This window comes from Chiloscyllium plagiosum, unplaced genomic scaffold, assembly GCF_037043375.1.
Source record: "Chiloscyllium plagiosum isolate Xiang-an unplaced genomic scaffold, Cpla_swu_hap1 HiC_scaffold_25, whole genome shotgun sequence".
Lineage (NCBI taxonomy): Eukaryota > Metazoa > Chordata > Chondrichthyes > Orectolobiformes > Hemiscylliidae > Chiloscyllium > Chiloscyllium plagiosum.
Window position 1 is genome coordinate 33,394,041 of NW_028270163.1, and position 14,007 is coordinate 33,408,047.

The following is a 14,007-nucleotide window of genomic DNA, read 5'->3' on the forward strand; positions in this document are numbered from 1 at the left end:
TGCCCGTAGTGTTAGGTAAGGGGCAAATGTTGGGGTATGGGTGGGTTTCGCTTCGGTGGGTCGGTGTGGACTTGTTGGGCCGAAGGGCCTGTTTCCACACTGAAATCTAATTAAATCTAAATTATCACAGCACTTCCTTACTTATATATTCCATCTCCCTTGCAGTAAAGAAAAACATTCTGTTTGCCTTCCTAATTCCTTGCAGAACCCGCCTGGTACCTTTTTTGAGAATTATGTACAAGGACTCATTGATAAAGCTGGAAAGAATGGCTGGTTATTATTCCAAGTGTTCTTATGTCTTTATGATAATGGATTCTAAAATAACTGCAGAGCTATATGGTTTGTTTTTTGATGTGCAGATTGCAAGTCCTAAAGTACAATGACAAAACCAGTATAATACTTGTAAATAAAAATAATGCTCACACTGCAGGAAGCTCCAAGGTGAGTCAAACAGTGTGCATCAATCACCTTTCATTGGATTTTGTGCAGAATAAACACTGATTTCTTCAATGTTAGACATGTGCAAAAAAGTTGTGTTTTTTTTGTTTGTTTTCCCCTATGGGATAATCACTTCTACTTTTATATACCATGGGACAAAATGTATCTAAGACTTCAATATTTACATCAGCTTTGTCAAGGCAATAGCTTTATGACCAATACAAGGGGCAATTGTCTGTCATTACTGATTAGTAAATGCACTCACTTGAAAACTATTGCCTGTTAATGGTAGGTAGTGGGTCATTGATATCTCCTGCAGAGGTAGAGACGGAGGACATTGGGATAATGCCCACTCTGCAGGAGTAGCAGGTCAGTGTGTATGACGTCACCAGCAAGCGCACCACCCTGTCAGTGACGTCAGACAACGGATGTGATGTCAGACCGTTCGCAGTCCGGCAATGGCGAGCTAGAGCCGAGGAAGGAAGAGGGAGAGAGAGTCATTCGAATCCGATGCAATCCTGCGTGCAGGCGGCCAGAATGACAATAAAACCCGGTGGAGCATAATCTACGGCATTTAACGTGTCGTCTGGTGCGGATATTGTCGGGGTGCGTTTGGAAAGGAGCGAGAAAAGTGTTGGTGAAAATCCCTCTGTCAGAGAGACTGAGAACAGACAGACACACAGAGGGAGAGAAATAGAGTTTCCCTGAGTAACCAGGTTAAAATCAAACTCACACAGTGGGCACCGGGCGAAACCCATCATGGAACTCAGAGTGGGAAACAGGTACCGACTCGGCAGGAAAATCGGCAGCGGCTCCTTCGGAGATATTTACCTGGGTAAGAACTGAGAATGGATATTAGGAACAAAATAAGAGCGAGAATAGTCCTCCTCATAACAACACAGCTTTAAAAAAGCAGTCTGTTAAACATATTTAATGTTGTGTCACTGGCCTCCCGTGGGAAAGAACATGGTAATAGTTGAGAAAGAAAAGCTGTCATTCACATAGTCAATCTCCATATCCACAAAATGCTTCTTGGGAAGATTATGATTCTCAGGGATCACATATAGAAAGAGCTGACTATTAGATAATGTCCAGGGTTCATTTCGCCAGAACAGATGGACTCTTCCATCAATCAAAGGCTAGGATATTAGACATTTCAACCCAGCAACAAAGAAATCGTGAAAGAGGAGCATAACCAACATAGCTGCTTTTTAAAAAAAAAACAGCTGATCTATGAAGTAATGCTCCTGGGAATACATGGTGTGGGAATTGAGAGAGGAAGTGGTTGAAATCTTCAATATTTCCCAGTAATGTGAATGCAAATCAAAAATTATCAGTTACCAAGTGGATGATAGTGCTGTATGAAGAAGGGGCTGACTCAAAGTAATTGTTTTGGTAGTGCTAAAGTAGTGAATTGTGGGAGGTTGGTAAGCAATCAGATATATTTCCTGGTGAAAATCATTCAACAGGAGCTAGGAATATCCATTGTTCTTATACAAGCCACAATAATTGTACTTGGGTTAAAGTTAGGAAGTGTAATCATCAATAAATCTTTGTGAAAAGGCAATTAATCATTTAAATGTTGAACATCTAGGGGTGGGTACATGGGCATGAGCCTTAACATGTTTGTAACTTAAGGTGCTTAGGGTTTCACATATAGGATTGCTGTCAGTGTCATCATGGAAAGATCACAATTAGCATCACTTTTCCTGTGTGGAGATTGTTCATTTTTGGTGTTGTCAGCAGGAGACTTAGAGTTAACTTCTCATCTGGGTATTTCTGGAAATGCATTAACAACAGTTGGAGTTATGAACAATTGTAAGGAAGATTATTTTAAGATTTGATTGTTTTAATTCTTGCTTGAATCAAATTGATCTTTTATTTTAGCTGAGTTTATCACTGGAATAGAAAATAGTCAAATTAAATATTTGAGAAGGATGAAGTCTCTTAACACAAGCAAAGTACTGCAGATGCTGACAGTCTGGCTGTATTTTCCAGCGTTTAATTTTTTAATCTCAGTACTTCAAAATAGTAACTTGCAACCATGTGGGAGAGCTTAACTTTATGTTGAACTAATCAGCTGTACACACAGCAGAACTGCACAAACTGATATCCAGTCAACTATTTGTGATAATTAGAACAATTGTTTTGTGTATCATCAGTAGAAGTTAGCCTCTGACAATGCAAACAATAGTGGAACAGCAATTAGATATTTTCAGCAATAACACCAATATTACTAGAGTCACTGTCTTGTCAGTTTCACTTCGATAATGAATACTGATTCTTAAGTCCTAAATGTGTATTGCTGATTTCAACATTGGCAAAATGTAATCACTTTTGGGGAAAACATTAATCTGTTATGGATTTTAAATATTCTAAAATAAATTGGAAACTTTTGTTGATATGAAAAAGTATCTTCTTCCACCAGATGCTGTTTTAGATAGCTGCTGTGATGACTTGTACTGCTGTAATATAAATGCATTGATATTGTTACATCTTAAAGAGCTCAGAAGAATCTTGGGTTTGGTAATTTTCCAGAACTATTCTGAAGGCAGTAGTGCTGCTGCTGAAAGCTCTTGCTCTGATAGTGAAACTTTCCAGGCACTTTGTTCCCAGTTTTCTAATGCTGTCACTGCATTGAAATCTTGCTTAAGACGAGTGGGGTGATGTTTGGGTGAATTTTCAAGAGCACCATATTTCTATCTTATATCTCATTTCCTTCTGAATTCACATTGAAACCATTTCCAAATTTTGTCTGGTCCTGTTTATGAACAATTAGATTAGATTAGATTAGATTACTTACAGTGTGGAAACAGGCCCTTCGGCCCAACAAGTCCACACCGCCCCGCCGAAGCGCAACCCACCCATACCCCTACATTTACCCCTTACCTAACACTACGGGCAATTTAGCATGTCCAATTCACCTGACCTGCACATCTTTGGACTGTGGGAGGAAACCGGAGCACCCGGAGGAAACCCACGCAGACACGGGGAGAACGTGCAAACTCCACACAGTCAGTCACCTGAGGCGGGAATCGAACCCGGGTTTCGAGCGCTGTGAGGCAGCAGTGCTAACCACTGTGCCACCGTGCCGCCCAGAAATGATTAAGGCTTGCATTGTTTCAGGAAATGAATCATCCACTATTACACAAATATGCCCCAGGTCAATGAGTGCTTGGTGAACAAACTCAAATGTATAGTGGAATCAATTTTTCCTTTAAATAATAAACAGAAAACTCCAATATAGGGAATTTTATTATGGTCATACTTAGGGTCATCTGCACTATTTGCACCTTCTTAGAGGTTCCAATGATTGATCTATTTTTAGTATTTTGGGGACTAATTATGCCTTTTTTTGCTTTGATATACTGTCTTTTGCCATTTTATGCCCGACCCGTTTCCTTTACACAAAGAATATATGTTGCGTGATCTCGTATGTCTGTGTCTACATATTCTACAATCTTAGTCTTTCAGTGGGGAAGTCTCCACTTGTTTAAATGGCAGCCTAGATTATTCCTAAATTTTTTTATCAAAATTTGGTGTAGAATTCCTTGATGAAATGGAGTCTCTTTCGTGGTTGGAATATACTTTAAAAAGCATAGTTTTAAGAATCAATTTTCAATATATTCTTGGTTGGATTCTCCTTTTTGTCGTGACTTGTGCATTGCCTGTCACTTCCTCCTCCCCCTCAAGGCCTTGATTCCTTTGTTTCTTTGTCCTGAAGCTGTATTGTGTAGTTTGTTTTATAAAACACTGTTCAGATGGATTTAGAGAAGGTGCAAGAACTAGTTTTTGTTGATGAAACCTGTCTAAAAGACCTAGTTAGTTTCAAATGAGAACGCAAACATCATTGAATATCAAAGTGCTTTATTTTGTGTTTTTGTTTTCAATTTTCTTTATTGTTTTGAAGAAAAATGTTGTACTTGGTAGATAGATCTCAAAAGCAGAAGTACCCTGCAAGTCCTATTTAAATTCTGAACTCAGTCCAGCTGATACTAAACAGCACTTTGTAATACCATTTGAATGTGACTGACAGTCTTGTGCCATCTGGCTATTAATGGATTTTATTCTTTCTTTTTCTTTAAACAAAAACTATACTGCTTGAGGTTGTATTTTCTTTTACATGCAGTTAGCGAAGTGAGCAGCTTCAGAACAAAAGAACAAAATCAAAATTAGATTGTAAGCTTTTGCAAGTAAAATTGATTTTCGAAAATATCTCTAAGGGTGAAGTTTTGATCCATTATATTTAGGAAAATAAAGAAATTGGTAACAACCTTTTGCACCCCCCTCCTAGAATGTTGGGAGATTTTTTCAAGCAGTCTTGAACCTCATTGGAAATAAGAACAAAAAGTGCTGGAAAAAAACTTAGCAAGTTTGTCAGCATCTCTGGAGAGAAATACAATAATGTTTTGAGTCATATTGGACTTCTACTTTCTGTTTTTACTTCAGATCTCCAGCATGTGCAGTACTTGCTTTTATTTGAACTTAACTAGCCCCACTTATCAGTTTTTAGAGCAAACCACTACGGAAGTCAGACGACTGATTTACTGCCTTCTGTCTCATCTGGGTAAGGTTGCCTTTCATTTGATCTTGGAACTTGAACTTGGTTCAGGCATTGCCAGATGCTTTGCCACAACTATTTGGTATGAATCCAGTGGTTGAAGAGGCAGAGTTGTGCAGATGACTTCCCTTTGTTGTTTTACCAGTACATGAATTTTGCATCCCTAATTTTGCATCGGAGTTTGATGTCTTTCCAATAATTGTACTTGTGGGTTATTAAATTCCAATTTGCCAACATCTAAAATGTTAAATTCTTGCCCTTGTCTTAGAACCCTTTCTGGACTTGTCCTTTGCCACTCTATTCTGATATCCTTTGGTGCTCACATTTTCCAATCTGTTGATTTGGCGTTTTTGTAAAATGTTAACTTAAAAGAATACATCCTCAATTTATTGAAGATTTGTGATGAAATAGAAGTCATTCAATTAAATTATCTCCTGAGAGCAACTCTGCTCAGAACACACAACTTTAAATGTTATTTGAGTTTTCTGTTAAATAGTTTGACCCACAAAGCTGCAGTGTGAAATGTTCAAGCAAGCTTGTTTATACTTAAAGGTGATTTGTGACATGTGTTTTGTCTGACACCTTCAAATTCCCCAATCTTTCCTTTTTGAGAACAGTAGTGTGTGAATCTGATGTCATAACATGTCTACTGAAGCCATTTGACACATGACACAGGCGGGAAGCAAAGTGGCAATTGCTCTTTTTGGAAGTCTGTTTGTATCCAAGCAAAGTTATTGTTTTGGACAAATGGGAAGGCTGCTTCTCCAGATGTGCATGGGTGGGTGGCTTCCATTTGTTTCACTTCCTACCATGGGTGTCAGCATACACGTGAACCTTTGTAGCTCTTAGAAGTCCCTCCCAAAACAGGGGTCGCATAAAAGTGAATTGCTGGCATGAGTCTGGGTAGCTGCCATTTAGAAGAGTAAAAAGAAAATAACACTGGTAATTCATATCAATGCACCAGCGTATTGAATAATATAACTGGACAAAAATGCTTTGAACCATAAAGCATTTTAAAAACAATAAGCTTGCTTTTGGGCATCTGATGCAAAGCATTCATCAGATATGTTCTGAGTTGTTTTGGTTGTGGCATTATCATAAATGTCCTGCACTGGCTCAAATACGACAATTTCACTTTCTGAATTATTCCCCCACTACTCTGCTGAAGTGCCATAATGAAAGCTTGTGTTTAATCAGCCCACTGCAGAAACTCTGGAACCAATAGTGCGACATCAAAGTATTTTGTCATCTCTGAGCAATCTTGGCACTCTATCACAATGCTAGACTTTTTTGTTGCATGAAGTGGCAACACCAACAAGTTTTGTTCTAAAATTTTTGTTGGGCTCTGATTTGCTCCACAAATGAATAGATACATGTTACATTTCTGGTGAGATACCTACTCTGATGACTTTCAAGCCAATACTGCCGCCTTAACCTTTGGCCAGTGGTTGCTCTCTGTTCTCATAGCACATTTGGTCTCTTAGTTTGAAATTAGCTTTGCACTTCATGCATTTTGTGAGTAGTCTCTTTTTTTTTGCCACTCAGGAGTTTGCTCTGAGATTTCTTTTAAATTCCTGTGCATTTAGGTTGGTTAATGCAATTAATGTACAAGTGGGTTCACTTACATGGCATCTGTATGTGAACACATGATTTTGGGGCCCAGTAAAATGACCATCTTATGTTGGTTGAATTATGAGCACCATCTGTAGCATGTACAAAATTTCACCGATAAAAATGCCAGGAGTCCACTTGGTTGTCTTGATGTCAGGAACAATAAGATAAGCAACAATAAATTTAAATAGTGCATGCCTTTCTAAAAGTCCATTCCACTTTATTGATTACTCTCTGACTTAATTAATAGTAACTTTTCCACTTGATCTTCCATTCAAATATCTGCTTGTTCCGCTCGCTGTTCAAATGTGCAAAAATAGAACTATAAAACTTATTGGTGTGCATATTATTGAAATGAAGGGTATAGTTGAAGAACAGTTGCTTAAAGTTGGTCTAATTGCTTTCAGTGTTATGCTTAAGTATTGATAAGTGGTGAACTTGTGTTCTTATACATGATGTTTTACATGGGAACAGGAAGTTACATGTGGTCCTCTTTAGTTCGAGGAATTAATTACTGTCTTGAGACACCAGCAAGAAGAATGATGTGTTGTGAAACATATTTTTCATCAAATGGACCTCAACAGGATGATTGTGTATAATTGACTCAGTGTTTACTCACTGTTAAATAACAAATATGCAGTGGAACTTCCTAACCCTAAGTTTACAGAATGAAAAGAACTACATTTATATAGCATTCTTCCTGACCAGCTAATATCTTAAAGTACTTTTCCAGCCAACAAAGCACTTTTCAAGTGTAATAGATGTTGAAACATAGGAAACCCAGCAAGCTCTCTCAAACAACAACAAGATAATAACTAGATCATTTGTTTTAGTGCTGTTAGGTATTGACCACAACACCAATGATGGTTATGAGCAATGCTTTGGAATAGTGCTTGCTTTGGGATTTTTTTGTCCACTTGGGCTCAGTTTAACACCTCATCTGAAAAACGTCACCTCCAATTATGCAGCACTCCCTTAGTGCTGCACTGGAGAGTCAGCCATGATTTTTGTGCTCGTACCCCGGAATGGGGCTTGAACCCAGAATCTTGTGATTCAGAGGTGAGAATTCTACCACAAATGAGTATTATGCCTTTAAATATTTGTAACTTCAGAGAAGATTTATTTTCACTATGTTACCAATCTGTCCTACCACAGCATGGAAAAATTGTAGCTCCTGACCTTGAGCAACAGTTCAGCATTAACTAATGCACTTCAGAGACGTGGCTAGAACAAAGCCCTCTGCGTAACCCCACATTTTATGCAAATTTTAATGAACTTTTACTAAGTTGTATTGTCAGAGACATGGGAGAACCTTAATCATTGGATGGTGTAGGGAGGATAAGGGTAAAAGAGAAGTCATGAGGAAGCTGATTTGATTTAAATTATATGTTAGCCTTTATACTCAAAAAGGAGCGACACATGGGTCACTTGCATGATTGTGTCTCAAAAACAGTGTGTTGTTTTTAGTTACTCCATCAAAATTTCAATGCCTTTGAAAACAAATAACCAGCATTTTTTTTAAATCGTTAGACATTTGAACAATGAAACATTGCAAAGAAGAGAGTATAATTTCACATTGGTATACAACAGTTTCAGCAATAATTCTTCCTCCGTCATAATGAAATCCAAAGTGTGCTAATGTCATTCCTGTTTAGTAATATTGTATTACAACCTTCAACCTGGTTATAATTTATTTGAGTTATTACTGGCCGTAAACTGCACTTCTTCCTATTGATGTAGATGTAATCTGGCCTGTCCATTTGTTTTTGTACCCGGCACTTGGGATTTAATTCTGGAATGCTGTTTTTTAAAGCTGTGATTTGCAAAATCAATGCAGCCTACTTAATGGATCTTCATTTTCTGAGCATCACCCTTGCGTTCTCAGTTGTCAGCTCCAATTTCTAACAGTCTACTGTATTTTTTTTAACATTACTAAAATCTCCAAAGAATGATTTTTTTTTCTATCCAAGATTTTGGGACTGCTGTTTAAGGATGACTTTACATTGATTTTAAAAAAACTGTACTTGGGGAGTGAAAGATGAAAACAAATATCCAACTGTTGTATTTCAGTAAATCTTAAATTGAGCAACAAATGGTGTGTTTTTTTTTAAATGAAGGGAACTCCAAATTTTAGGATGTCCCTCCTTCCTTTTATTTTTCAGCAAAATAAAAATTACCTTTAAAATCTTTACCACTCACCACAGCATACCAAGATTTTGTGTGAACTGTACTTTGTGTGCAACTTAGGAAGGAAATAAAACTGACAGAACGTTGCAGAAGTTTTAGTTAAATCAACTTATTACTGGTATAATACAAATGTGAAATGTTTTGATTCTTTCTAAACAATGTGAATCACTCTAATGCCATGCATAGTTCTGTCTAGTTTCTTGAGTTGAATCTGTAGATTTTAAAAAGAAAGTGAATGTTACACTGAAAAAACTCATAGTTTGAAATCCAAATTGCAGAGCCACTGCAAAGAAGTATTGATTATTTAGTATCATTTTTAAAAATTTATTCACAGGCTGAGGGCATTGCTGACTAGGCCAGCATTTATTGCCCATTCTTAATTGCCCAGAAAACAGTTAAGAGTCAACCCCATTGCTGTGGGTCTGGAGTCTCAAGTAGGCTAGACCAGATAAGTATGACAGTTTCCTTCCCTTAAGGATGTTCGTGAACCTGGTGGGCTTTTCTGACCGTTGAGAATGAATTGATTCATGGTTGTCGTTAGACTCTCAATTCAAGATTTTTATTGAATTCAAGTTCTTTAATACTAAGACCATAAGACATAAGTTTGTGAGAAGATTTGTAGCTCGGGTGCTCGTTGTTGTGGTTCTGTTCGCTGAGCTGGGAATTTGTGTTGCAGACGTTTCGTCCCCTGTCTGGGTGACATCCTCCGTGTTTGGGAGCCTCCTGTGAAGTACTTCTGTGTTGTTTTCTCCAGCATTTATAGTGGTTTGTCTCTGCTGCTTCCGGATGCCAGTTCCAGCTGTCCGCTGCAGTGGTCGGTATATTGGGTCCACGTCGATGTGTTTGTTGATAGAATCTGTGGATGAGTGCCATGCCTCTAGGAATTCCCTGGCTGTTCTCAGTTTGGCTTGTCCTATAATAGTAGTGTTGTCCAAGTCGAACTCATGTTGCTTGTCATCTGTGTGTGTGGCTACTAAGGATAGCTGGTCGTGTCGTTTCATAGCTAGTTGGTGTTCATGGATAGAGATCGTTAGCTGTCTTCCTGTTTGTCCTATGTAGTGTTTTGTGCCATAAGACATAGGAACAGAAATTAGGCCATGCAACCCATCAATTTCGCTCTGCCATTCAATCATGGCTGATAAGTTTCTCAACCCCATTCTCCTGCTTTCTCCTCATAACCCTTGATCCCCTTGACAATCAAGAACCAATGTATCTCCATCTCAAATGTACTCAATGACCAGGCCTCCACAGCCTTCTGTGGCAGTGAATTCCATAGATTCACCACTCTCTGGTTGAAGAAGTTTCTCCTTCTCTCTGTTCTAAAAGGTATTCCCTTTACTCTAAGACTGTGCCCTCGGGTCTTAGTCTCTCCATCCACTCTGTCCAGGACATTCAGCATTCTGTAAGTTTCTATTAGATTCCCTCTCATCCTTCTCAACTCCATCAAGTATAGACCCAGAGTCCTCAAACGTTCTTTAATTGTTAAGCTTTATATTCCTAGGACCATTCTCATGGACCTCCTTTGAACACACTCGAGGGCCAATACATCCTTCCTGAGATATGGTGCCCAATACTCCAAATGTGGTCTGACCAGAGGCTTCTGTCTCCTGATCTATCATAAAATCCTAGTTAATCCTTTACTCTGCATTTGCACCACTTACACAAAAGTCCAGTTTCTGAGATGAAATTTTCAACCAAATGGTGGCATGATCTAATACTTATTTTTGGGGATGTTGAATTCCCCCCCCCCCCCCCCATCATCAGCTGATTGCAGTCTGTTACTACCAACCCTGCCCCACAACGAGCATTGAAGAAGCCAAAAAGGGTTTTGTTCTGAACAGACACGAGAAGCCTTCAAATTAGATAGACTTGTACCAGAGTGGGCTTGACTTAGTGATGAGCCATTATGTAGGAAGAACCAGGAGTCAGGGCTTAACTTTAATGAGATCACCTATTACTCAGGTATTCCAGTATTTTTTTATTGCCATTCCATAATAAGGTGGAATGTATTGTACACAGTTCTTGAATTGAAATCTAACTACAGTACTGCATATAGTGTTATTCTCTGATTTCTAAAATGCATTATTTCACAACTTTTCATTGCATTTAAAACTCTCATTTTTATTTCCATGGTTTATCATTTCACTTTTCCTTCCCACTTCTAATTTGAAATCTAATTTTAGTACTGTGTCTGTTAGAGCCATAGAGTATTGCCGTGTGAAGAAAGACCCTTCAACCCTTCATGTCCACACTGGTAATCAAACACCTATTTACTCTAATCCTGATTCCCAGGACTTGGTCCATAGTCTTGTATGCTTTGATGCTGCAAGTGATTGCCTAAATAATTAAGTGGTACAATGGTTTTTGTCTTTAATGTCCTTTCAGGCAATGCGTTCCAGAGACCCAGTGCCCCCTCAATGGAAAGAAATTTTCCTTAAATCCCCTTTCGTATTCCTGTCCCTTATATTAAATCTATGTCTCCCAGTAATTGACCTCTCTACTAAGACGAAATGTTTGTTTCTGTTGTCTGTCTATGCTCTCAATTTTGTTAACCTTCTCTGTCCAAGAAAGACAACTCTGTCTATGGAGTCTATCTTCACAGCTGAAACTCTCCAGTGTGGGCAACATCCTGATGAATGTCCTCTCCTTCCTTTCCAGAACAATCACGTCCTTCCTATAGTGTGGGAACCTGAACTCTGTGCACTAGCTGTGGCCTAACCAACACTATATGACACTATTATAACCAGACTCTCCCATTGGTCCACATGAATCCTTTTATTTTTAAGTCAACCTGTTGGAATGTGTCATTAACATCTCCAAGGCATGAACAGTACTTTCCACATCACAAGCTCTCCAAATTTTCTTAACCTTTTTCAGACATGTCATTGATACATTCAGTGCAAGTGGGACTTGAATCCAGATCTATTGACTCAGAGCTAGATGCACTGCCACTGTGCCATAAGACCTTTCTCCGGAACTCCCTTTTTCTAATTCAGCTTGTTCAGAGATGTTATAGACACTTATGGAACCAGTGGTACATGAACCTGTGTCTTCTGGCCCAGAGATGGCGACACTCCCACTGTACCACAACATTCTCATCTCCATAGCATGGGGCAATAACAAAATGGAAGGATAGATGGGGGAAGTTGAATGGGCTAAATTAAGATGCAGTTGGAAGAGGAAATAATGCAGTCTAGACCTGCAGTGCTCATCTCTCCATACATCTGCAACCAAATTAGCAAATTAACACCATTACAATAAATTACAGGCGATCTCAGCTCTTGATATTTTTAAACCAACCTGTTCAGACATGACACACCTCTGGAACAGGTGTGACTTGAACACAGGCCTTCTGGCTCAGAGGTGGGGATACTGTCATAAACACCAGGTTATTTTTCTTCTTTTGTTGATGTAGTATCTCCTTATATGCCCAGAGTAATGCTTTATTTAATAGATATTTTTAATTGACCTGTTCAGGTATGTTTTGACAGACCTCTGGAGAGTGTGGGACTTGAATCCAGGCCTTCTGGCCAAGAGGTAGGGACATTACCACAGCAAGAGGGGGAAAAATGTACCAGCTGCCTAGGATTGTTGATTGCCTTAGCCAGGACCAATTCAGGAGTGAGCACATGAGGAGGTCTGTTGACCTGGCTACATCCTTTGTCAGGTGTCCAAAGATTACAAACATGGGGCTCAACTGCAGCCAGAAGGATAGCAATAAATTCTTTAAATAACTAAACAAGGGGTGCAATCTCCGATGGTCAATGTATATACAGTCCACCAACTCCACAACACTGCAAATTATATAGTTTGGCTGGGAGTTTGTGAGCCACCTTTATCTACAATTGCATGGGATTGCTGCAAGCAACACAAACTCCACCTCCAGTTAGAAAACAGGAGGCCTCCTGAAGAGAAGGCAAGTGCACGTGCTGCCATGAAATTTTAAAATTTTTTAAATTCATTGGATCTCGCTGGCTAATCTAACACTTATCACCCATTCCCAACAGTTTAGAGTCTGTCGTCCCGTTTCTGCCTCAGTCAAAGCAAAACTCTCAGACAAAGTATAGTTTTATCTCCTTCATCTTTAATCCGGGCCCTGGAGGGAGAGAGAACGATCGCCCGTGTGCACGGAGACATGAGTTCTTGGTCTTCTCGCAAACAGCAATTTCTTAATGAATTATATAGTCACTTGCGGGCCGGAGCCTCAAGATAAGGCAACATACATTTTGAATTGGTGACCGTTACAATCAGTGAATGTCAATAGTAAATATTAAACCATCTGACGTTGTACAATGAATAACTGGCTTCACGTAATGAAGGCTTTTCACATTGTTAACTGACTTTACATACTGAATGCTTCTTCATCTTGTTAAATGGCTTTACATAATGAATGCTTTTTCACCTTGTTAAACCACTGCCCTTGTCTCCAACACCTCATTGTTTACTGCAAGTTCTTAACTGATCTGAGTCATGTTTAGCTGAACCTTTGCTTCACAAAATTCAAAACTTAATTCTTTCCCTACCTGCTCTTACTTTATACACTTTCTCAAGTTAACCGCATTGCTATGGATTAAACCATGCTCTTATTATTTTCTCAACAGCTTATTTAGAGTTTGTAATTATACGCCTCTGGAGCTGGTGGGACTTGTGGCCCAAAGGCAGAGATGCAGCCACTGCGCCACAAGACCTTTCATTGAATACCATGTTTATTTTTATATATAAAGGTGACAACAACATTGTTAGCTATGGCTTTGAATTTGTACTTTGCAGACATGTTTTTAACCTCCAATTCCCTTAATAAATGTTTTTCATCAAGCCGTTCAGACATGTATTGACAGATCACTGGAGCAGGAGGAACTTGAACATTACTGAGTTAATTCTTGCTTGGTTGCCAGCAGCGTTGGTCTGTACAGGGATTGCCATTAATGGTACCGCATTTTAACCATTTGAGCTAACCAGACTGAGACACCTGATATCTAACTAGATAGGGTTACCATGATCCATGAGAACCTATGGTAAAGTTGCCAAAGTCCCAATGTCATTAGAGAGAGACAACTGGTTTAACCTGAGGGTCACCGCACCCTTTGCAAGAGAAGAGGCTAAGAGGTGTTTATGGTTAGCTTGGCCAGTGCAGGTATTCAACCCCTGCTGTTGGCATCATTTTGTGTTACAAACCAGCCATTCTGCCAACGGAGGTAACTAATTTATAA

General features: G+C 39.0%; 1 protein-coding gene across 5 annotated transcripts in view; it reads left to right on the top strand.

The window, feature by feature from the left end:
* The first annotated feature begins 889 nt into the window (after positions 1-889).
* Positions 890-14,007, top strand: part of LOC122562129 (casein kinase I) — a 67,123-nt gene continuing 54,005 nt past the window's right edge. For 4 of the 5 annotated variants that reach the window (XM_043714696.2, XM_088000588.1, XM_043714697.2 and 1 more), the window contains exon 1: positions 890-1,273. In XM_043714696.2, the coding sequence (XP_043570631.1) occupies positions 1,198-1,273 (76 nt within the window). In that variant the 5' untranslated portion in view covers positions 890-1,197. The remainder of the gene's footprint in view (positions 1,274-14,007) is intronic. The other variant, XM_043714694.2, reaches the window with a different exon arrangement.